A 25,510-nucleotide genomic window follows, 5' to 3' on the forward strand; every position below is an offset into this window, starting at 1 on the left:
CCTTGTTTTTCAACCACCTGTTATTTTCTTTTGTTTAACCGAACTTAAAGGAGAAGGAAAGGCTAGTAAAGAGTTAATCTCAAGCTGCAGGCATACCTTCAGTTGTCTCAATAGTGCCCTTAAGTCTCCCCATATTTCTCCCGTTCAGAAGATCAGAAGCCAAACAGGAAGAAAAAACGCTGAGCTGTGTAAAGAAAGTTCCCATAATGCCTCACTCCTGCACAGACACCCAGACCTAGTTAACATGCTCAGTTAGTAAGACTATGGGGCAGATTTACTAATGCACGAACGGACCGAAAGCGTCCAAACGTGTTTTTTCGTAATGATCGGTATTTTTGCGACTTTGCTGTTGCCGTCGCGACTTTTTCATATGTCCCGCAATTTTTTCGTCGCCGTTACGACTTTATTATATATTTTCCACGACTTTTTCATCGCTGTTGCGAAAAAATCGGATTTTTTTTTCCGCCGTTTACAATTGCTCAATACGAAAAAATCGCAACGGCGACGAAAAAGTCACGCAAAATACGATTACGTTGTGCCGGCGACTAAAAAATTGCACAAAATATGAAAAAAAACGCGACGGCGACAAAGAAGTCGCAAAATTTTCGTTTCCAATGCGATTTTTTTCGCATTCGGGATTCGGATTCGTGGATTAGTAAATGTGCCCCTATGAGTACGCTTCCTGCTGATTGGCTCAGATCCACATTCAGTGGAGTCAGTTCAGCGTTTCTGTGAGTGCTTATGGCTGTATTTACATAGACCTTTCTGATAAAGCTTACTGAGTTTTTACCTTTCATGTCTTTTTGGTTAACCTAAATATTAATATATGTTCACTAAATATTGAAAAGAAGCCATTTCCTGTGACTATCATATTATATAAGCGTTAAGAGTTTTAGGATGTTTATGTCTCCATAATGGCAGATCTGTGTGTTAGAATATTATTGTAACTTCCATAATACCTAGTAAACATAGAATTTAAAAAAAAAAAACTAAAAACCAAAATGTCAATTTGCCCTAGACTGCACAAAAACGCTATCATTTTCTGTTAAACTTGGTAAGTATTCTGATATCAGCAGGTAGCGTTTTCAAACATTAAAATGTATTCTTTCAGTTCCCTGGTAGAAGTCGCAACAAATATAAATGACTTATAAGAAAACTGGGAGCGCAAGTGGCTGAAAGCAAGTGGCTGAACGCTAAAGTCGACTTTTCTGTTTAGGTGTAAACAAACATAATACATTCTCAATGGCTTTGTTAGCAACTTCCGCTGTTAGACACGCGTGGCCACGCCCACAAGGCGGCTACGTGATGCGTCACTGCGTTACGTATAGTCTCGCGTGATGAGACTTGTGGCGTTGGGATATTCTGTAAGAGAGGAGGCTAGGAACCTGCAGTAAACAGTTTGCGGGAGGTGTAAGTTGCGATACGGGACTTTAGGCTGTGTTTGGGAAGTCTGCTGATATAAATCACCGGCAACTGCTCTTATTTACCGGTGTCTTTCTCTTTATTTTTTAGGCGAACGCTTCCTGTTTTAAATCAGTGTTACCATGGATACAGAGCAAAGCATGGAGGGGCAAACACAGGTACCAGGGGACGGAGACTTTGAACATACTGAGAGGCATATTGAGGCTTTTTTTTCTGACATTTTTATTTTCTCTTCAGGTTTCTGAAAACCCTCATTCCGAATATGGGCTCTCAGAGAATGTCGAGGTACATAATCATTTGTGTTGCTCTTAATTACTCTGGGGATTGAAACGGGGTTACTGGTGATGCACGGTGTTGTGCTCCTCAGTACAGCATCCAAAGTGTTAATGGAGCTCAGACTGGTCTTTGGCTCTGAGATTGTCCTTTATAAGGTGCTAACATTCTGTAAATCTTTTTCATCGGTCACTGGTTCACTAGAGCTTTGTACTTAAATCTTCAGCATATACAGGATGATTATGGCAGCTCTGCTAATTACATTTAATGTAGGTATGTAAAGGAGGATTTAAGCTGGCCATACACGTGGCGATCTGACGATGTTTTGTGCGACCATCGGTCGCACAAAACATCGTCAGATCCGCCCTACACCATTCAGGGCTGAATCGGCAGGTAAGGAGGTAGAAACTATAGGATTTCTACCTCCTTCTGCCGATTCAGCGCTGAAGGGAGATTTTGGTCAGGCGCCTTCTATAGCGCCCGATCAAACTTTTCAAACTGGTCCGATCAGCGAGTCGGCCGATATCAGCAGCTTCCTGCGATATCGGTCGACTCGCCGACATACCATACACGCACTGAATATCTTACGAAACGAGGTTTCGTACGATATTATCGGTGCGTGTATGGCCACCTTTACACTTCGTGTAATCTAGTGTTTTAGATTTTTCTTAAATAGTCAGAATCTGTATCTTTTTATATGAAGTACAAATGAGGCAACACACTAGCAAAGGAGTATGGTTTAATATATCTGTTTTTTTTCTTCTCAGCGAATAGTGGAAAATGAGAAGACCAGCACGGAAAAAATCTCCAAACAGAAAGTTGATCTGCAGGGCTTACCTACAAGAGCATATCTTGACCAAACAGTAGTTCCTATACTTTTACAAGGCCTTTCAGTGCTTGCAAAGGAAAGGTAAGGTTTTTACATAAAGGATGGTGAATTGTGTTTTTAAAATGTCTGATTTTATAGTGGAGCCAAGGCAGAGAACAGGATGCAAACTCACATTGAACTGTGTGAAAGTATTCATGTTGCACTTCTGATGGGCACAGTGTATTTTTTGTGGGAGGAAAGTGAAGGTCAGACTGATCTGGGCAACAGATTACATTAAAAGCCCACAAATTGCCAGTCAAGGCTTTTGCACACTGGGGTAATATTTATGTGTGAGGACAGAATTTGCCTCCCCCTTCTACAGTTCTCTCTTAGTGTTTGTTTCAAATCTTTAGCAGGGTATTTACTAAATAGTGAAAATAGAGCTTTTAAAATTGAGAGATCTGTTTTATTTTTTTAATCTTTCCAAGGAGATTTTTTTTTTTAAATGCCTTTTTAATTTCTATTGCTGAGAATTGGGAAAAACCAACAGGTGCTACTTGTGATTTGACTTGTGAAAACATGAAGAACCACTGCAAATCACTATTGGTATTGGAATCTGTAAGCAACAGTGTTAGCTAGGCACCTTAGCATTTTGTGTGACACTCGTGTCCATGCCTGCTCTTCTCGTTTGGTAGTGGGAAGCAATTCTTGTGTTTGTTGCTGTTACTTGTAGTGTTTCATTAAGCATCTCTTATGTAAATGTTACGTCTTTTGGTTGTTTTTTTGCTGTTCATTCTTTCTCGTGCTGTCTAGCAGGGAAATATAAACTTTTTAACATAAGCAGAGGTCACTGTTTTGTTAAATGTATGCTCTTCTGGGTCACTTCTATTCTGTAGCCACCACTGTTTTATTGTAAAGCAAAGAAGCCAGTTACATGCATCCATGTAGAAATGATTTATTAAAAACAGAATCTCTTTTGTTGACGTTTGTTTGCAATTTTCAGTGATCTGTGGAGACCTGTAGCAATGGCTTTACTAAAGATGGCCTCATTTGATGTTGATTTTGATGTGTTCAGGGAAGCATTACACTATGTATTTCATAATGATAAAAAAACATTTACAACCCCATTTCCAAAAGTCAGTGTAAAATGTAAATTAAAAAATGGGATGATTTGCAAATCATTTAAATATTCATTTAATATTTAAACACCGCATGGGTTCTGGGAAACCTTTAAAAAACCTTTGTCTGTGAAAAGAGTTTGTTGCTGCATCCACAAATTCAAGGTAAAACTCTAACATGCAAAGAAGAAGCCATATATAAACATGATCCAAAAAATACCAGCGCCTTCTCTGGCACCAAGTTTTAATATGGTCTGAGGTGAAGTGGAAAACTGTGCTATGGTCTGACAAATCAGATTTTAAAATCTTTTTGGAAATCATTGATGTCACGTTCTCTGGGCTAAAAAGGAGAAGGGCCACCTGGCTTATTATCGCACAATACAAAAGCCAGCATCTGTAATGGTATGGGGGTGCATAAGGGCACATGTCAGGGGTAGCTTGCAAATCTGGGAAGGCACCATTAATGCTAAATGACACATACTGGTTTTGGATCAACATACGCTGCTGGAAGGCCATACTTCTTTCAGCAAGACCATGGCACACTGCTGCGTATTGCATGTATACACCAGCATGGCTCTGTAGTAAGTGTGTCCAGGTGCTACTTGCCTGCAGTCTGGGCCTGTCACCTGTTAAACATTTTGCCATTATGAAACGAAAAATACAATAACATAGTAACATAGTAAGTTGGGTTGAAAAAAGACATACGTCCATCAAGTTCAACCATAATGCCTATATATAACCTGCCTAACTACTAGTTGATCCAGAGGAAGGCAAAAAACCCCATCTGAAGCCTCTCTAATTTGCCGCAGAGGGGAAAAAATTCCTTCCTGACTCCAAGATGGCAATCGGACCAGTCCCTGGATCAACTTGTACTAAGAGCTATCTCCCATAACCCTGTATTCCCTCACTTGCTAAGAATCCATCCAGCCCCTTCTTAAAGTTATATAATGTATCAGCCAGTACAACTGATTCGGGGAGGGAATTCCAGAACTTCACAGCTCTCACTGTAAAAAATCCTTTCCGAATGTTTAAATGGAACCTCCCTTCTTCTAAACGGAGTGGGTGCCCTCGTGTCCGTTGGAAGGACCTACTGGTAAATAAAACATTAGAAAGGTTATTTATATAATCCCTTTATATATTTATACATAGTTATCATGTCACCTCTTAAGCGCCTCTTCTCCAGTGTAAACAGACCCAACTTGGCCAGTCTTTCTTCATAACTGAGACTTTCCATACCCTTTACCAGCTTAGTTGCCCTTCTCTGGACCCTCTCTAACTCAATGTCCCGGTTGAGCACTGGAGACCAAAACTGAACAGCATATTCTAGGTGGGGCCTTACCAGCGCTCTGTAAAGGGGAAGAATAACCCCCTCCTCCCGTGAATATATACCCCTTTTAATACAGCTTAAAACCTTGTTTGCCCTTGCAGCTGCTGCCTGGCATTGCTTGCTACAGCCAAGTTTATTATCTACAAGGACTCCAAGGTCCTTCTCCATTAGGGATTTGCCTAGTGCAGTCCCATTAAGGGTATACGGGGCTTGCATATTTTTACATCCCAGGTGCATGACCTTACATTTATGCACATTAAATCTCATCTGCCACTTAGCTGCCCAGATTGCCAGTTGGTCAAGATCCTGCTGCAGGGATGTCACATCCTGGATAGAATTGACTGGTCTGCAGAGTTTTGTGTCATCTGCAAACACTGATACATTGCTTATAATACCCTCCCCTAAGTCATTTATGAACAAATTAAACAAAAGTGGACCCAGTACAGAACCCTGAGGGACCCAATTGAGAACCTTATTCCAAGTAGAGAATGTACCATTAACAACCACCCTCTGTACCCGATCCTGTAGCCAGTTTTCTATCCATGTGCAAACGACTTCACTAAGACCAATAGACCTTAGCTTAGAAAGCAGTCGTTTGTGGGGAACGGTATCAAATGCTATCAAATTATATCTACTGCATCCCCACTGTCCAGCTTCTTACTTACCTCATCATAAAAAGCAATTAAATTGGTCTGACATGACCTGTCCTTCATAAAGCCATGCTGATTACTGCTCATAATGCCATTCTCCACTACATAATTTTGAATGTGATCCCTTAACAAGCCTTCAAATAACTTGCCCACCACGGATGTCAAACTTACAGGCCTATAATTGCCAGGCTGAGATCTTACTCCCTTTTTAAATGTGGGAATGACATTCGCCTTCTTCCAATCCCTAGGTACCATACCTGATGAAAGAGAGTCTGAGAATATCAGAAACCAGGGCCACTGCAATTCTGCCCCTAGCTCTCTCAGTACCCGAGGGTGTATTCCATCTGGCCCAGGTGCCTTGTTTACATTTATCGTGTGTAACCCTTTAAGCACCATATCCTGTGCCAACCACTGTGTAGATGGAGCTGAGGCAACAGTGCAGCTATTAGGTGGGACTTGGCCCACTGGCTCCTCTACACAGAAGAAAAGAACTGGTTAAGCACATCTGCCTTTTCTGTATCCGCTGTAACCATATTGTTATTATAACTCAATGGGGCCACACCCTCAACCTGCATCTTTTTACTATTAATATACTTAATATTATAAAGGACATTCTGAACTGTTGAGCAGCTGAAATCCTGTATTAGGCAAGAATGGGGCAACATTTTACTCGCAAAACTACAGCAGTTGGCCTCCTCAGTTCCCAAATGTTTACTAAGGGGCACATTTACTAATCCACGAATCTGAATCACAAATGGGAAAAAATCATATTGGAAACAAAAATTTCGTAAGATCGCAAATATCACGAAAATGCTTACAAAAAAATCGTATTAGTCACGATAATATCGTATTGGCGATCCGAAAGTCACGAAATTTTCGTACCGAACAATTGTAAACAGCGATAAAACCTTTCCGATTTTTTCTTGCAAACGTCCGAAAAAGTCGTGCGCCGTGCGAAAAAGTCGTGCGGACGCCCGAAAAAATCGTCGAAAATACGCTCGGAGCGTTCGCGCTTTTGTAAATGTGCCCCTTAGTGTTGTTAAAAGAAAAGGTAATGCATCACAGTGGGAAACATGCCCTTGTTTCTGGCTTCAAATTTAAAATTCAGAAATCAGCATTTCTCAGTTTCTACATATGATATATTGTCTTTCTACTATTTGCAATTAAATATAGAGCAAATCATCCCATTCACATTTTATTACATTTTATGCAGTGCCCCAACTTTTTTTTTTTGTTTAATGTAAATATCTTGATTGGTGCAATTGTGATGCATCATGTTTTAAACTGAATCATGAAGATAATTTGTAAATACATATTTCATATTATAACTTTATTGGCTTTGCTTAAAAGACAAATTAAGTTTTACTTATAAACTGTATATTTTTTTTCCCTCACAGACCACCAAACCCAATAGAATACCTTGCAGCTTATCTCTTAAAGAACAAGACACAGTTTGAGGAAAGAAGCTAGAATGGATACATCAGCCTCCTGCATTTTACATAAATATTGATTATTAAAGAGATTGCATTTCGTCCACAGTAACTTAAATTTACCAATTCGTGTTTCCAGCAAAAGTGAAAATTCCATTTAGACTGTCACATTGGGGTGAAAAGCAAGACAAAGGGAAGGGGTTAATTTCTTGCAAATTTATTGTTTTTGACCAGATTTCTGTTTTGTTTGTTTTTTTAAATAAAAATGTGACTGCAAATCTTCTCAATTTCCTGATTACTGTTTGGCCTTGTAGCTGGAAAGTTTTACACTGTAAAATTGGGGTTCTACTGTGTATAATTATATAGATATATTATACTGGGGTAATTTACACAGGAAAACTAGATTTCAGAGTACTTGTTGTTTATGGGCGATCAACTTTCCTATTTGTCACGTGAGGAAAGGGAAAGCATTTTATCCTCCCAAAATGTTGGGATTTGGGTATCAAATGACATTACTTTGGCTTTGAATTTAAAAAACAGTAAATGTAACAGTGCTCACTGGAACTGCTGAACCACTTCACAAAAAGCAGCTAGACTCAAATCTTGTCCATTGTGCTCTTTTGAGCCTTACGCATACATTGTCAAGTTTCCAGTTAGCAGTGCCAGAGACGACTATTAGTTTTACGCTTAACTTCTAGAATATGTAATTCACTGGGCTCCTCTCTGCGAAATGCTCACATCAGATTGCCACTTCTGTTTACCTGACACATATCTATAGCAAACTAAAGTGAATATGAAGCTGCAGAGAATAGTATTTTTATACTACAAACTGGACAGCATTCAACAAAATGTGAAAACGTGATGCAATCATAAGCGATATCCATCAGGGTATCTGTGCATACTTTCTGTTTAGGCGGGACCGACTCAAAAAGGACAAGGTTTGGCAAAAGGCTGCTGGATTTTCAGACAGATCAGGGGTGTGGGTGGGCAGAATCAAAGTACAAAAGCGATCTCTTCACTAGAAGACCCGAAATTCTGATTTAAAAATTAGAATTTAGTCTTCTATTTTGCCACCCCTGGTAATATTTATGCAATAAAATGTTAAAGGGGCTTTCTGAGATAAGGTAAAGAGCCATATCCTAGTCTAGGCAAGCCTAGAACTGCCTTAGTATAGTATGTCAGCTGGGAAAACAGTATCCTACTTGGTTAATTGATTTTGAGAAATTGAGAGTCCTACTATGAGTAACTTTAATATTTGATAGATATTTAATTTTGTGTTTGGCTAATAGCTTTGGATTGGTTGTTGTTAGTGTAATAGCACAATTGCAGAATAAAGTAGATAATAGCTTAAAGGAACAGTTCAGTGTAAAAATGAAACTTGGTCAAATTGATAGACTGCAAAATAAAAAATATTTGTAATATAGTTAGTTAGGCAAACGTTTTATCTGTTAAGGCTGGAGTGGACAAATATCTAACATAATGGCCAGAACTCTACTTCCTGCTTTCAGCTCTGTAATCTCTTAGTGACTTTAGGTGGGCCCACATAAGACATAACTGTTCAGTTAGTTTGTGAGCATGCAGGTCAGATTAAAATGCAAACTAATCAAAGTTATGTCTCATATGATCCCCTCAAGTCACCAATTGGTTACTGACTGGTAACAGCTTAGAGAGCTATATTGCCAAAATCCGTCCCTTTCTCTCTACTGCAACAGCTAGGTTGCTCATGCATGCTCTCATCTTATCCCGACTTGACTACTGTAACCTGCTACTAATCGGCCTCCCTAACTCCCATCTTTCCCCCCTACAGTCTATATTAAATACTGCTGCCAGAATTCTCCTCTCATCCAGGAGAATTCAGGCCCTTCCCCTGCTAAAGTCCTTATCGTGGCTTCCAATTAAACAAAGAATATCCTACAAACTCCTTCTCTTAACCTTCAAAGCCCTCCATTCGTCTGCTCCTCACTACATCTCTTCTCATGTGTCTCCGTACGTTCCTGGCCGACTCTACTGTACAGCACTGCGTACATAAGTAGCGCTTTATAAATAAAGTTATACATACATACATACATAAAGGAGGAAGTAGAGTTCTGGCCACTATTTATGGATTATAGATTACATTTTTGCCTAACTATATTGAAAACATTTTTTTATTTTGTGCAGCTCCCTATCCAGCTTAGGGGTAAATCTTAGGGCATGATGCAAACAGAAAATTAGTTTTGCCTGTCATATGAGATGATGCTCCAATGTTGATTATTAAATTATAATTTAGAGCTGCCACATATAAACAATCTGTATTATTTACTAATCAGCATTATATTGTGAAATGTCTATTCTATATATACAATATATATTTTGTCAATCCCTATTTCTATCTTAAAATTCTGATCTTCCTTTCAACCTTTGCTGGGTGCCCCCAAATCTTTAGGATATCATAATTTACAGAGAGGTGACAACACATTAGGAATCACTCCCCACCTTATTTGAACAGTATTTACAGGTCCAACATCTATTGCCATTTAAAAAACACTGAATATCATGGTTTTGAGCACCCACCCCTGACATGTCTACTAATAACTGTCATTAATAGCAACGGGCACAAGTGTTCTGGTCATCTACACACTCAGCTATTAATCACAGTGACAAAACACCCAGGATCATTACGTGTATCAGTAGGGCAGTCTAATGCTACTAACTTCCAACCAAGTAAACATATAAGAGATGCATCAGGATGCTAGCACTTGAAGACTGGGCAACATCACTGGTAATGAATGAATGTTCTGACCTGGGCACTAGCAAAATTTCAGACCACCATTGGTCTTTTTTCAAGCTTGAAAAAAGACCTATGGTGGTCTGAAACGTTGCTAGTGTCCGGGTCAGAACATTCATTCAAAAGGCTTTTTAAAAGAGATGATCCTGGTGGTGCTGTATGTAAAACGAGTATTGGATGGCAGGATGGATGTGGCCATCGTTTGACTTGCACCAAACACTAAGTTTGCTGGCTGAAGGTGCGGACGAAAAACTGTTGTGAGCACTTGAAGACCGAAAACAGAAACCCATGTTTCCATTTTAGCTTTAATGTACAAACAATTTTTTTAATATAATTATATGTACAAAATACACATTTATAAATCTATGATATATAGATATCAGATCTTGTACACTGAGCAGAAGATTATCTATTTACAAGGTTAGTTTGTTTAAAAACATCTGTTTATATTGAAATAGATACAATTATAGCATTTGGATTTTATTTAAACAAAAAGGTTACATAAGATAACTAAATTATTTATAGGCTTGATAAAACAGAATAAATTGATTCTTCCAGATAGTAAAAATGGGTAAAAAGACTTTTTTTTTTTAATGTAAATATCATATCCAAAGACATACATAGTTGTCATACAACCATATAGTTATGGCTGGTGAAACCTGCTGGTGGCTAAATACACTACAAAGTTAAGAGGACTTCATCTATTTAGGTTCTTGTAATTATTCTCAGGAAGGAAGACACCTGCAGCAGAAATGGCAATACATAGAATGTGCCTTGCCGCCACCTGACGGAGAATTATGGGATTATTTAGGTAGAGAGCATAAGAAAATTTTAAATCACAAATGTTAAGCAAAATAATTACAATGTTATGCATATATGGAATATAACCAAAGGCCCCAAGATCCTGATGATCACACAGATGTTGCTTGTAACTACATAAGAGCAGTGTGTTATTTGCTGCATCACCATCAAAGTATACCCTGGGCTTTAGTCTCATACTGTTCATTCTAAAAAGGAAGCTTTGCCACCTATTCTTTGTGACGGACAGCTTTTCATATTAAAAACACTGTATCATTACTGAGGAGTTTTCTTTTGCTACCGAGTGAACAAGCATGTTTAGAACTTCTTGTCACCTGACCTGTGCAGTTAAGGTTATCTGTTTAGAAAGAACTACAGATACTTTGGATTTCTAGTATACTGACTTCTTAAAAACTGTATAATACTAGGTGCTTAAAGCAAGAATATCAAACCTATGACCTTTCAGCTGTACAACTAACAACCCCCTCCGGTTTTTGAGGAATAATGGGAGTTTTCATACAACAGCAGCCAAGTCCAAGAGTTTGGACATTCCCTATCTTATGTATATATTTACATAATTTGCATTTCTACACCAATTCACAGCATTACAAAACACTCCCGAAGGGACAACATATTTTTCCTAAATGTACATTTGGTGGGATGCAAGAGTGTCCATGAAAGGCCGTACTATATTATCTGTAGAAAAGTAGAAGATTAAACCAAAGGTGATAGAAATCGGTAGGGCAGGGAGGGCCTTCTTGAAAACTGCCAGCAACAACAGCGTCAGACATAAACCCTGTTAATATAAACACAAATTAAGGTTAGATGTTATTGCATTCTCTTTAGACAGAGTTTCAATTAACTATTTTATTTAAAAGCAAACTAAAAAATGAACAGCCAATTTTAAACAGATTCAATGAGCAGCTCTGTGATGCACCCAAAGAATTTGGTCACAATTCTGCTGTAATCAAACAACTTCTCCTGTTCACATTTTAAGGTCTGATGTGCTTTGCCCTTTTAGCGAATGAATTACTGTCATACACAGGACCTTAATGACCTCACTTGAATGGCCAAAGCACAACAGCGACATGTGGGTTGGAAGCTTTTTTTGTTTAAACTTTTTGAGTTTAAACAAAAACAATAATAGGCAAGAAAATGTCCCAGAAGTTGTTCAGGTGAAATGACTGGAACTACAAGGGAACCTCCATGGGTACCTAGGGTCTCACTGGGTATGAGGGCACACCTATGGCTATGCTAAATCGTGGCTACCTCGGGATGACAAAATGTCTCTAATTTCAATCCCACCGGCTAAAATGCAAATTGCCGGTGCGGAAACATACACTCAGTGGCTACTTTTCAAAGTACCATTAAATATCTAATCCTGCACAAAAGCTTATGTTAAAAAATGTTTTATTTAGTACAATCCATTAAAAGCTACTTACACCCCGTATACAAAGCCTAACGCGTTTCATGCTTACCCAGCACTTAATCATAAGTCTATGAATAAATGCCAACTAATCTCCTAGTGTGTCAGTGCCCTTACGATTAATAGGGATGGGCTGATTCCACAACTTTTGGATTTGGCCACATATACCGATTCAGGTGAACAAAATGTATATTTGTGTAATTTTAATATCGATTCAGTTTTTTGCTGCTTGAAATAACTTAAAAATTTTTAAATCGTGAACATTACCTTATTTATTAAAAAATCCAAATTAAGAGAAATATGATTTCATAAAACATAAAAAAAATCAAAAACCTTAAGTCCATAATTTTCCCTTCCCTTTTTATTCGGTTGCAAAGTTGGAAAAAAAATAGAAAAAACTCAAATTTACTAAATAGTTGGAATTTTGCCTAGGACAACTGCTATTGACTTCTACATGACCTAGCATGCTTTCAGATGCCAAACTTGTAACATTAGAGTTTTTGCATTTTTTTCTCTAATTTGTTTTTTAAGAACACATTTTTTTAGGCCATAATTCAAATTCATGATCATAGGTGCAAAAAAAAATCAAATCACAAAAAAATGAACATTGATAAATAATCCCCCAAAGCAGTTTAATACTGTAATTTTACTTACTATTAAAATGGCCACAAAACAAGCCAATGTGGTATTCCAGTCTCCACTAGCAGTTGCGGCTGCTTTTCCAACTAGTACACTGTAGAATATGAAGTCTCCAAGACCAAGTTTCACTCCCCCTACACAAAAAACAATAATGCATGTCAAAAGCTAAACAATTTTCTTAAATGTAATTATTTGCTTTGCTTAAAATGGTCTCTATGGGAGATGGCCGTCTTGTAATTCTGAGGTTTCTTCATACTGGTTTTCCGAATAAGAGATGCCATATCTGTATTACATTTTACCCTAATTAGGCAGGCATGACTTTCCTTGTTTCCTACAAGTGGACCTGTCCTTTGATCTTACATATTTTAAAAAGACTTTAACACCCCCACTAAAAATCTGGTGGCCTTACTTTCCTCATCTGGATCCTCGGAAGACACATTACTCTGTGTTTGAACGCTGGTCTCGGCAGCATCCTCTTGTGAGCTGTTTGTATGATTAGGTGCATTTCTTTCTGAGGTAACAGAACACAAAAATTTGTTCATATATGCAGGTATTCTTTAAGTGTACTGTATTGTAAATTGCAGCCTATATAAATGGCTCAGGCAAAAGTTTGTCAGACAGTTTAATCCTATAAAACAAATAGTTCTAGCATTTATTTCATCATACACATCGATACAAACACAAAGACACCAAGCAGCTAGAAGAATGCTCTAGACTCTGTAATGTTTTTAGAAATAAATGGATTGATCGATCGATCCTAGCCCTACTCCTTCTTATACAGAAAGAAGGCTAGGATCGATCAATTGGTCATTGCATAGTGGATTCTGCCCTGTATTGCCCTATTTCAAATGACCGGAAGCAAAGTTTTAGCAGGTATTTTCTAATAAAGCATTCAAAATAATAAATGGTGTGCTGGATAGAATAGATTTTTGACTTTTTTAAATTTAAATTTTTTAGCGTTACTTTTCCTTTCAGGTGTTTTTTTACCATTTCCTCTAGCTACAGATCTTGGGATTTCAATGCCTTAAGCCTATCTTGATATGCCTAAAGTTATATTCTGATGTACAGTATTTAGTAGAAATAAGTCTAAAGCAACTGGACTTTCTGAGTACCCTTTAAAATGCTTCACTCCTCATCTAAAAGACTGAATGGCAGGGAATACCCTGGCGCGTAAACACTTCAGTTAAACCAATGTGCTTGGATATTGGTGACCTTAACTATTCAGATAGGTGTTAGCTTAAACTTACAAGGATACCGTGATTCTTATAGAGAGAGGTGTTTATTTTTTAATGTACACAACTGTAAATGAGAATTGTTGTGAAGCCACTGGGGTAAGGATGTCAAAAGTGGCATTCTACATTGCTGACAAGTGGTAGTACAGGCCCCTCCTGTTTAGGGATGATTGTTCCAGTTTGGCATAAACTTCACACCTCTTTCAAACCATCTGTCTTCTAAAACCCTCTGTGCCCAATTCTTCAGGCACAAGTGTGCTGCACCTATTGATGCAGGGCATGAATGGAGGTACCACCACCCACTGGCCAGGTGGTAGCTCCAGTGTTCCCTTTGCCCCCAAATCGGAACAGAAGGCATGAAGGACTTAGTGGCACCAAGAGCATCTACAGGTATCAGACCTATTATCTAGAATGCTCGGGATAAGGGGTCTTTTCGTAATTTGGGTTTCCATACCTTAAGTCCTCTGAAAATGTATTTACCGTAAATATTAAATAAACCCAATAGGGTTGTTCTGCCTCCAATATATCATACTATATTATATCTTAGCTGGGATAAAATACAAGTTAAAAATTTGAATTATTTGATTACAATCTATGTGAGTTGGCCTTCCCATAATTCAGAGCTTTCTGGATAACTGGTTTCCGGATAATGAATCCCATAACTGCATACAGAATTGCAAGGTGTGCATTTTGACGCCAGTACCTTAAATGAAAGTTGTTTTACGTGTAACTGACTGCGGGAAAATTACCCAACACTATATCATGACCTTAATGAATGAAAATCTTCATAGTCATATATCCTGGTGCTTGTGCGCTTTAGTGTAGCACAGCAGAAGTTACGGGAGGCACAAAGTTAAATGTTTTTAGAGGCCTCAAACTTTGGTGTTTATGATTTTACAAACATTAGGTCCCCAGAATCACAGCAGGTTGAATGTTATAACCATGTATTTCTTTACCTCTTACTTTGTTATGAACAAAAATGGCAGCACAGTAATGGATAATGTAAGCCACAACCCTGAAAACCTTGTTACCCAGGTTAGAGGGAAGGTTTAATTACCTAAATGTACATGCTGGGTTCTTTCTAATTAGAATTCCTATGGGGAAACAAATCTGATATGCAAAACATTCAATCAATATATCAAATATTGGGTAATGAATATTACCATATATATATACCTGTACGCTGCACTTGCTGATTCATTCTTCCATCTGCTGTAGCAGAATCTGCCATTCCCACTGTCCACACCATAGCAGCTATTGAATATAATTTACATTTAAATACAATCAGAATTGCACAAAATGTATGTATGTATGTATGTATATGTATTTGTACTCAACCACTGTGCATTCCAACAGTTCAGTCCTTGTTGGAACCTATATCAAGGATATCCTTGATAAAAGGTCCCAACAAGGATAGAAATGTTGGAATGCAAAGTGACTGAGAGTAAATTAACACTTTTTACATGGAGGTGTGCTCATATTTATCCATGTTTGAACAAGCACCCAATTAAGTTTTTGTGCAAACACACATATCTATACAGATATGTATATTATATATATATAATGAACAGATAGGAGCACACCCTTCACAAAACCAAATGCCCAGTGTGCAGGTAAAACATAAAATATAAAGGAAGGGTACTGTACACACTTAATGCAAAGAAAAAGAGTGTTTATTGAAAAAAATCCCCCTTAACTGGCCTGCCTCGACCCCCCCCCCCTCTCCTGTAAGGAACTCAAGATTCACTTTTAGAACAAATATTTATACTAATATAGAACAAGAAAGCCCAGAACAGCAAAAAAACATAATATAGATTGTTGCTGCTGCAACAACTACCACTATCACAAGCTAAGATATTAAAAGATGTGCCTATTTGAAGGTAACCATGTTCATACTGAAGCAACACAACATTTATTATTGGAGGGAAGGGCCCTCAGTTCAACTAAGGACTATGTTAAAAATTCCTGGAACATTCTGCAGCCGGTTTGTAGAGCAAACCATTTAACTTTGCATGACCTGGGAACCAAAATATTTATGTTTCATAACTTCTACCTAATGTCTCTAGTATGTCATCATCAGTTTAATACATTTATTTTATGTCTCCAAACATGCAGTATATAAATAAGCATAGAAAAGTTGGCGCACACTGAGATAAAGCATGCAGACTTACAAGAGTATATTAGCGCAGGAAATATTGGCTCATTTCTTTCTTGTGCAGTTTCTACAAGCATCCTTAAAGGACCTTTAGGGCAAAGCACTGCTAGCAGATCTGGAAAAAAAGAAGCCCTATGTTTAACATTTACAACATATTAGCTCACTGTACAGCTACAGTCTCAGTTCAGTTTGTTTACTACTGTTGCAGCTTCATGTTGTTGCAGGATTTCACTACACTTCACCAGCAATATGTGACCTAGTTTTATAAAAATAATAAACAGCATTTTATTATTAATACTAAAGATGGTCCCCTATATGTTGTTCACTACATAAATTAATTGGGTTTGTTGAGTGGGTTGAATCTCTTAATGCTGCCACTTCTGTTTAATTAGTTACAGTCATTTCCTATACATTGTATATCAAAGCCCCAGAATGCAAATATGTTAAATAAAATTTGTAATTTCAGGTCATAAATGAGGCCTGTAATATTGCAGATAATATTTGGGGTGTGTGCTAAGAGACAACCATGTATATCAGCTAATATGAACTGCTCTGCTTCCCTTTATACTTATCTGCTTTCATGGTTATGAGTAAGTCTGCAAGGGCAACAGTGGGGTGCTTTAAAGGAAAATAAAACTTTAATCGCCTTACATAAGAAAGGCCATCAATAATTAAAAATATCTTACTTGCTTCTCCCCACTATAATTACAGGAATGCAGTGTAATCCTGCTACATGTGCACATTATCTCTGTTCTCTAGTACATGCCACGGGCTCAAAAAACAAAAAAGATTAATGACTTCAGCAATGACACTGAAGGACATTACAAGGAAATTGTGAAAGGCCGGTGATCCACGTGTCTATCACTGATAGACACGTGATAGACACGTTATAGACACGTTCTTCAGTTGAATAATAAGATCCTTCATGTGTGCAACAGAAGAATAAACTGGAAAAAGTAAATAATTCCTCATTTCATAATACAGAGTGGAGTCTACATTTTTTCTTTGTTTTTACATCACTAGTAGGAAGATTTGATACTATGATAATTGTATCGTGAGTTGTAAACAACGATGAGGATGTCCACTAGAGATAAACTTACCATAAACAGAAATAGCTCCAAGTATAACCCATGCTGACCATTCTGGCAGATACTTAATAAAGACAAGAGCCATAAGTGCACTTATCATGATTAGATAGGCTTGCTGTAGCTGAAGGGGACCCTTCCAATGAATACAAATCATTCCTACTGCCCCAAAATTCCATATAACCATGAATAAGGTTGGGTAATCCATTGCTATGTTGTATGTCTTGAAAACTTCACTGCATGGAAAGACAAAACAAAGAAGGCTTGATTATATCATTTACTCTCAACACTAGATGCAAGGATGAGGTATACTGACTGAACTGTATTTAAAATACAGTCACAGTTAAATGCACAATTTGCTTAAGAAAGGCATTTAAAAAAAGCCTACACTTCTCAATCAGTTTTATTTATTAAGATATCCTAAAGTGTAAATTTGGCACCATGGGTCACTTTTCATCACAACTCTATAAGGGCTCTTACACACAGGCGCGTTCCCCTGCAGTGGATCTTTTATGCATTCCACTTCAGGGGTACGCAGTACCTCCTTTTGGGTGTCTCTGTACTCACTGAGGCACAGAGATTACAGAAAAGAATGGCCTGCGTTCTTTCCGGTGGAATGTATGATAGATCTACCACAGGGGAATGTGGGCAGAAATGTGAATAAGAGAACTGAGGCTACTTAACCCAAGGAATGTTTGCTGCAAAAATAACTATGGGAATTTTAAATGAGCTCTTTGATGTGGAAAATTAGACATTTTATTTCCAAAATATACTTACCTAAGATATATATATGTAAACATAAAAAGCAGCATTAAAGATGAGAGAATCAGCCAACCATGAATAAACTGAAAGAAAAATGTGTACAATTAACACACTGCAATTACCCAAAAAGTAAAACCTGTGCAGAGAATACAGAAAAACAGCACTTTACATTCATACAGAAAGAGTTGACCTGGAAAGATTCAAGTGGTCCCCAAGTGTGCACTGAAATGTGGATGATGTGGCTGTCAGTACATACTGATATTGGGGGGGAAGGCAACGAAAATGCCTTGTGTGAAATGGCACTAAGAGCATTTATGCTGGGGGCATAGCTATGCTTTGAAACTCACACTGGATAAAAAAATCCTAGCAGAAGGCCTCCTTTCCAACCTGTGTAGGTGAACAAGCAACAATATCAGCTCTTTGAAATGCTGGTATTGACCTTGTAGATTATGTGGGGGTATGTTTGACTCATGATCCACATTTAAATCTAAAAGAAGTTGGGGGGAGGGCAACAAAAGCATGAAAAAAGTTCCTAGGGGATGCCAAGTAAGGGCTGTGATTGGCTATTTGGTAGCCCCTATATTGACTGTCAGCCTACAGGAGGCTCTGCTTGGCATTTCACCTGGTTTTTAATTAAAACATGCCAGGAATACAAAAATAAGCACCTTCTTTAAGGCCAACCAGGAGCAGCATCCAAGGGATTGGTGAGCAACATGTTGCTTGCGAGTCACTGGTTGGGGATCACTGGTCTAATGTATCAAAGTCTTAGTACAAGTTGCAAGGAGAGTGTGCTTCATAGACTTTAGTGCAGTGGTCCCCAACAAGTGGCTCGAGTGCAGCTCACCAAACCCTTCGATGTTGCTCCCAGTGGCCTCAAAGCATGTGCTTATTTTTGAATTTCTGGCTTGGAGGAAAGTTTTGGTTGCATAAAAAACATGTGTACTGCCAAACAGGGCCTTCTGTAGGCTGTCAGTCAATCAAATAACCAATCACAGCCCTTATGTGGTACCCCAGGTAGATTTTTCATGCTTGTGTTGCTCCAGAACTGTTTTCACATATGAATGTGGCTCATGGGTAAAAAAAGGTTGGGGATCCCTGCTTTAGTGTTAGGCTGAGAGAGGACCTAAACCTTGGAACTAAATAATCATGATATTAGTAATATGTAAATATATTTATACTTATGCTAATTCTGACACCTTTGGTCATAATAAATATGATACCAAATGACCAACATGTCAAATTTTACAACTTCAAGAATTATATGACACATTTTATTTATTTTCTTGTGGAGAGCAAACAATTGTGCAATAATTCATTTTAATAAAGTCTTAAGGTGGCCTTCATAGATGTGCAAGAAAACTGATAACAAAAAATATCACAGATAAAAATAAATGTACAAAATTCCCTTCTCACCTTGTAACAGCGATATTTATAAAGAAGTACAAGGAAAATGGTCATCACAATTATAACACTGATCATTATAAGAGTATTAAGCACAGAGTTTAAGAGTCTTTGGCCAACTGATGTGGTATCTTCAGAAAATGGCGTGTAGATTCTAAAATGTATAAAGACAAGCTGAATCAGTAACATAGGTTTCACAAAAAAAGTCCCACTTTATTTAATTATTAAACCATATATTCTCAGTCTGTATTTTATCAGGCTGGTAAAATATGCTCAATATATTTCATTCCACACAAAACATGGAAAAGGGATATGCAAACAATAAACTCTGTAATGAAGGCTAAAATGCATTATCCAGAAAGCTCCAATTTACAGGAAGGACATCTCCCACAGACGCCATTTTAATCAAATTTTTAAATTTGATTTTTTTTTTTTTTATCTGTAATAATACAACATTACCATGTACTCAATCCTAGTTAAGATATAATTAATCCTTATTGGAGATAAAACAATCCTGTTGGGTTTATTAAGGGTTTAAATGATTTTTAACAGACTAAAGGTGGCCATACACAGGCCAATATCAGTTGCCAATTAGGGTCCTCCAAACCGATCCAGCAGTTTATGTGCCCATGTATGTGCATCCCCGACAGGCCTACCTGACTGATATCTGGCCTAAAATTGGCAAGATCTCAATCGGGCAGGTTTGATTTTCCCATCAAGAGACCGCATCAATTGTTGATGTGGTCCTCAGTCTGATGGCCTATGTGCCCACCGTTTAAATTTGATTGTTTGGCCCTAGGAGGACCTCATCCTCACGGATCTTATCTTACCGTGTATGGCCACCTTTAAGGGATGGAGATCTAAATTACTGAAAGAGCCCCTTATCGGGAAATCCCCTTATATGTGCCACCCACTTAAAAAATTGCTTGATGACCATGTAACCAGTTTAGTAAGCCATATATGGACTATTTCCCTTATGACAGTCTTTTGTTTGTTTCCCTCGAGAAGGGTCACAGGTAGTGACCGAAACGTTGGGCTACCGATAAAAAATTTTCAAGATTTTAAACATGGGTTGCTAAGGGGAGGACATGAAGCAACCAAACATATTACCAAGTTAGCGATGTAGGAAAGAAAAAGAGCAGAAAGTGAGAGCTACACCTAAGAGAGTAGATCACCAGTGTGACAAGGAAAAGAGAATACACACCCTAAGAGAGAAAGACAAAGGATAAATGGAAAAAATAAAGAATCAAAAACACAAATACATAAAAATTATAACTGTATAGTTTTACCTAACTTTACATATATAAGAAGGGTAAGCCTCTCCTTCCCCCAGCCTGCCTTGAGGGATTCCTTCCCTTACGAATTTGAGTGCTGATGTACACTCAGTTACCTGCTTTACTACCAATGACTGTGTTGGGTACCTTTATGTTTTTTATCCATGAAGTAATGCTCACACAGCTAGGGGGGCATCTATCCTGCTTTCTACTGTTATCTATCCTGCTTTCTACTGCTGCCTTCTCCACATTAATTTGCCCAATATTTTGATTTATAGTCAAATGTTTATATTTTCTGCTTACTATAAATAATGCATACCCAGTTTATTTTGTCTTTTCATGTTGATACTTTTTGTTACTTTTGTTTACACATTGGGGATTCACTCTGTTATATGTCACTTCACTGATACACTGGTTCCACTTTGATTTTTGTGCTTTCAGTTCACTTTTGTGTAAGTGCTGACATTGTATGACGTCATTCACCATTGCTTTCCTGCCAACAGACCTGTAAATAGACTGTTTGTCCTCACTAATGTTACTTATAGAAAGGCTAGAGTGCTAGCTGAAATGTCAGTCTCCACCAAATAAATTTGATGTGATTTTGCATAAGTCCTGTGTGGCTTGCCAAAGTATTCGGCCCCCTTGAACTTTGCATTCTCACGCGTTTTCGTGCATATATCGGCTACATGTGCCTGCACCCGAGCGTATCCCATTCATTCGGGTGCAGGCACAAGTAGCAGGCGTAGGGCTGATTTTTCGCCGCGTGTGGCATCAGCCTAACACACCAGACAGGTCAGGGATAAAGTTATTGAGAAATTTAAAGCAGGCTTAGGCTACAAAAAGATTTCCAAAGCCTTGAACATCCCACGGAGCACTGTTCAAGCGATCATTCAGAAATGGAAGGAGTATGGCACAACTGTAAACCTACCAAGACAAGGCCGTCCACCTAAACTCACAGGCTGAACAAGGAGAGCGCTGATCAGAAATGCAGCCAAGAGGCCCATGGTGACTCTGGACGAGCTGCAGAGATCTACAGCTCAGGTGGGGGAATCTGTCCATAGGACAACTATTAGTCGTGCACTGCACAAAGTTGGCCTTTATGGAAGAGTGGCAAGAAGAAAGCCATTGTTAACAGAAAACCATAAGAAGTCCCATTTGCAGTTTGCCACAAGCCATGTGGGGGACACAGCAAACATGTGGAAGAAGGTCTTTGGTCAGATGAGACCAACATGGAACTTTTTGGCCAAAATGCAAAACGCTATGTGTGGCGGAAAACTAACACTGCACTTCACTCTGAACACACCATCCCCACTGTCACATATGGTGGTGGCATCATCATGCTCTGGGGGTGCTTCTCTTCAGCAGGGACAGGGAAGCTGGTCAGAGTTGATGGGAAGATGGATGGAGCCAAATACAGGGCAATCTTGGAAGAAAACCTCTTGGAGTCTGCAAAAGACTTGAGACTGGGGCAGAGGTTCACCTTCCAGCAGGGCAACGACCCTAAACATAAAGCCAGGGCAACAATGGAATGGTTTAAAACAAAACATATCCACGTGTTAGAATGGCCCAGTCAAAGTCCAGATCTAAATCCAATCGAGAATCTGTGGCAAGATCTGAAAACGTTCACAAATGCTGTCCATCTAATCTGACTGAGCTGGAGCTGTTTTGCAAAGAAGAATGGGCAAGGATTTCAGTCTCTAGATGTGCAAAGCTGGTAGAGACATACCCTAAAAGACTGGCAGCTGTAATTGCAGCAAAAGGTGGTTCTACAAAGTATTGACTCAAAGGCTGAATATTTACCCCACTTTGCAGTTATTTATTTGTAAAAAATGTTTGGAATCATGTATGATTTTCGTTCCACTTCTCACGTGTACACCACTTTGTATTGGTCTTTCACGTGGAATTCCAATAAAATCGATTCATGTTTGTGGCTGTAATGTGACAAAATGTGGAAAAGTTCAAGGGGGCCGAATACTTTTGCAAGCCACTGTATATACAGTATATATATATATATATACAAACACACACACACATTTATATGCATATAGTCTACTTCTATGTTCAGCTTCATTTTCTTTAAAGGAGTAGGAAAGGTACAATCACTGGATGGTGCCAAATGTTAGGCACCCTTCTCAGTGATTGTATGCACTTACCCCAGGTCAGTGCCCTTGTTAGCAGAAAACTGAACCGTTCCAGTGTACATTAGAGAGAGCCAGAGACCCTCTTGCTTCTTGTTTCTTTTTGCAGGGTGCCCATGCACAGTAGGGTGATAGGCTGAACAAAATAGTTGGCTTTCTCACTCTACTATGCATGCGTCGGCACCAGGATTCTGAAGTGGTGTGATAGCACACCAAAGACTTTTGTAGCTTAACTCATTTTTGACACTGCTGCACTAGAAGTGGTAGAAAATATATTGGCCCGTGTGAACTATAATATATGTATATAAAGCAAAAAAGTGAAGGTTTCAATATATGCATAATATGACAATATATTATACTTACAGCTGTCCATCTTTTTCTGTGTAGAAGCTAACAGATTTTATTGTAGCGACAACAACCACCATGCACAGAGTGACTGGAACAAAGAGCATGATAACGTGTTTTGCGCCATATTTGAGAGTCAGCTCTTCTTCCTCATTTTCCATTGCAGCATCACTGTTATATGCATCTGCACCAGATGTTCTGCCATTGGGCACATCTTCAATAACCTGTGTGTCTGTCTGTGTTTTCTGAGTATAAGGCCACAAATCAGACACAGAAACATATTAAAGTTAATTTAAAGAAACACAATGTAGTGATCAGCTTGCAAAAAAAGTAATAATGGACTCAAGCCTTTTGGTTTTTTTTGTGGCAATATTATTGCCTTATTGCTGTGTAACTTATGCTTTCCATTGGGCTGACTGTCATAGGTTTGTGGAACAGATTCTTTGGGCTACATCTGACCCCTTGGCCTCTGGTAAAAAAAGACCAGATCTAATTAGGACACAGTCTCAGGGAATTTTTATTACTATATTACTATAGGCATGTTCCTCTAATTTCAAACGTAATTCATCTTCAACTAATATATCCTCACTGCTAATAATGCTATGCTTTGAGAAGCTGAATGATGCACAGACATATCTAAAGCATATGAGTATCACAAAACACATTGGTGCAATATTGTGTTGTTTGAAGAAGCATGCAAACAAGTCGAAGAGATAACCATTGTCCAGGTACTGCCTCAATTACCATGGGATCAGAAGATTCCGACCCTCCTGAAGCTTGGAGCCCATCTTGGTATGATGGTAAAGGGGGACTCTGAGATGTGATCAAAGACGTTCTCTCATTGCATTCGTCATCCTCGCTGTCTGAGCTGTTTGCGAATGTTATCATATCCGGAATAGTAGCTATATCTAGGGACACAGAAGTTAATTTATCAAACTTACTATTTTTAACAAGTAACTACGTGGCACGACTTTTAGGATAAACTGCTGCACATTACGAAGAAAATAATCACAGCACAACTAGCATTACCAAAGAATAGAATCCGGCTTCCGTGTGATATTGAAATAGTCCCCCAAGGCTTCCGTACGCCTGGCAATCAGCTGATGCTTTCTGTTGGTTTCTAGTTGGAATTCGGCCTGCGGTGACGTCACTTCGAAACCTCGTTCGAAACCTGAAGGTGTTAATTCTACAATCCTTACTGGCCCTTGTCGGTATTTACAGCTATGTTTGTTGGCAAAAGTGTTCTTGACTTTGTTTTGAAAGCCAAAGCAAACATTCTAGTTCCCTGCCCTGCTATTTCGATTCAGATCAGAGGGTATTGTCTACTTCTCAATTTCGTCAACGTTTCCAAATTTCCAGAGATTTACAGACGGTCCCTAACTTTTGCAGAGCCATGAAGGAGGTAGAAGTCTCTTATAAAGAAATCTGTTGACACCAAACCCCAAAGTAACACAATTGTCACTACATTAGACACTCATTTTAGGAAGGTAAATGAGATTGTCTGTAAATACTGGCCTATTCCACAGAACAGTGAATCCACATTGAAAGTGTTTACTGATTATCCTTTATTTTCGAACTGTTAAGAATTTACATTACATTACATTAACATTTATTTATAAAGCGCCAACATATTCCACAGCGCTGTACAATAAGTGGGTTACATACATTGGACATACAGAGTAACATATAAAGCAATCAATAACCGATACAAGAGGTGAAGAGGGCCCTGCCCAAAAGAGCTTACAATTTAGAGGATCTATTACAGAAATCTGAGGTCACAAATCTGTCAGCTTTGTGTCCTTTGGCTGGTTCTAATCCCTTTACTATTTTATTTTCAGATTATGATGGAAAGGATGGAAAAGGACATTACATGCCTTCCAAAATCCTGTGTGACCCTTAGGTGGTATGACCATTGGTTCAGTCCGTACTGTCACAATAACTTATTTCCATTTAAGATCAGTGACAGCGATTTATCCAAGCCATTTGACGCAGTCGACTTACACTAAAGCTGGCCATACACGCACCGATACTATCGTACGAAACCTCGTTTCGTACGATATTCGGTGCGTGTATGGCATGTTGGCGAGTCGACCGATATCGCAGGAAGCTGCTGATATCGGACGACTTGCCGATCGGCCAGGTTAGAAAATTTTGATCGGGCGCCATAGAAGGCGCCTGACCAAAATCTGCCGTCAGGGCTGAATCGGCAGAAGGAGGTAGAAATCCTATTGTTTCTACCTCCTTATCTGCTGTTTCAGCCCTGACTGTGTGTGGCGGATCTGACGATGTTTCGTGCGACCGACGGTCGCACGAAACATCGCCAGATCACCACGTGTATGGCCAGCTTTAGCAATCAGCAAATGCAAATTTGTCACCAATTTTTTTTTAAAGTTTTGTTACGGTAGGGACCTATAGCGTTAATATGCCCCTATGGTTTTAAACCCCACCATTTCCTATATC

At 38.6% G+C, this 25,510-nt stretch overlaps 2 protein-coding genes across 3 annotated transcripts; one reads left to right on the forward strand and one right to left on the reverse strand.

Moving 5' to 3' along the window:
• The first annotated feature begins 1,256 nt into the window (after window positions 1-1,256).
• dpy30 (dpy-30, histone methyltransferase complex regulatory subunit) lies at window positions 1,257-7,310 on the forward strand. The gene is given in 5 exon segments (NM_001011017.1): window positions 1,257-1,410; window positions 1,513-1,580; window positions 1,660-1,707; window positions 2,463-2,605; window positions 6,996-7,310. Coding segments are annotated over 4 exon segments (300 nt in total). The 5' UTR covers window positions 1,257-1,410; window positions 1,513-1,544; the 3' UTR covers window positions 7,069-7,310.
• A 2,789-nt stretch (window positions 7,311-10,099) lies between these two features.
• Window positions 10,100-24,398, reverse strand: psen2 (presenilin 2). Of its 2 annotated transcripts, XM_012963058.3 has the most exons (11): window positions 24,080-24,398; window positions 23,795-23,958; window positions 23,069-23,295; window positions 19,306-19,447; window positions 17,908-17,975; window positions 17,146-17,366; window positions 16,062-16,160; window positions 15,067-15,144; window positions 13,068-13,169; window positions 12,674-12,792; window positions 10,100-11,389 (listed from the first exon to the last, which is right to left on the reverse strand). In XM_012963058.3, the coding sequence occupies exons 2-11, from the start codon at window positions 23,936-23,938 to the stop codon at window positions 11,234-11,236; spliced, it is 1,356 nt and encodes a 451-aa protein (XP_012818512.1). In that variant the 5' UTR covers window positions 23,939-23,958; window positions 24,080-24,398; the 3' UTR covers window positions 10,100-11,233.
• Between the last annotated feature and the right edge of the window lie 1,112 nt (window positions 24,399-25,510).

Source organism: Xenopus tropicalis, chromosome 5 (assembly GCF_000004195.4).
Source record: "Xenopus tropicalis strain Nigerian chromosome 5, UCB_Xtro_10.0, whole genome shotgun sequence".
Lineage (NCBI taxonomy): Eukaryota > Metazoa > Chordata > Amphibia > Anura > Pipidae > Xenopus > Xenopus tropicalis.

What these genes read in the sequence shown, in the direction of transcription:
- psen2 (XM_012963058.3), bottom strand. Translation starts at nt 23,938, where the DNA reads ATGATAACATTCGCAAACAGCTCAGACAGCGAGGATGACGAATGCAAT. An exon ending in ACAGAAAAAGATGGACAGCT is followed by an intron (nt 19,448 to 23,068) that starts GTAAGTATAATA and finishes TATACATTTTAG; the next exon opens with AATCTACACGCCATTTTCTG. An exon ending in TTTACATATATATATCTTAG is followed by an intron (nt 17,367 to 17,907) that starts GTAAGTATATTT and finishes CTTTCCATGCAG; the next exon opens with TGAAGTTTTCAAGACATACA.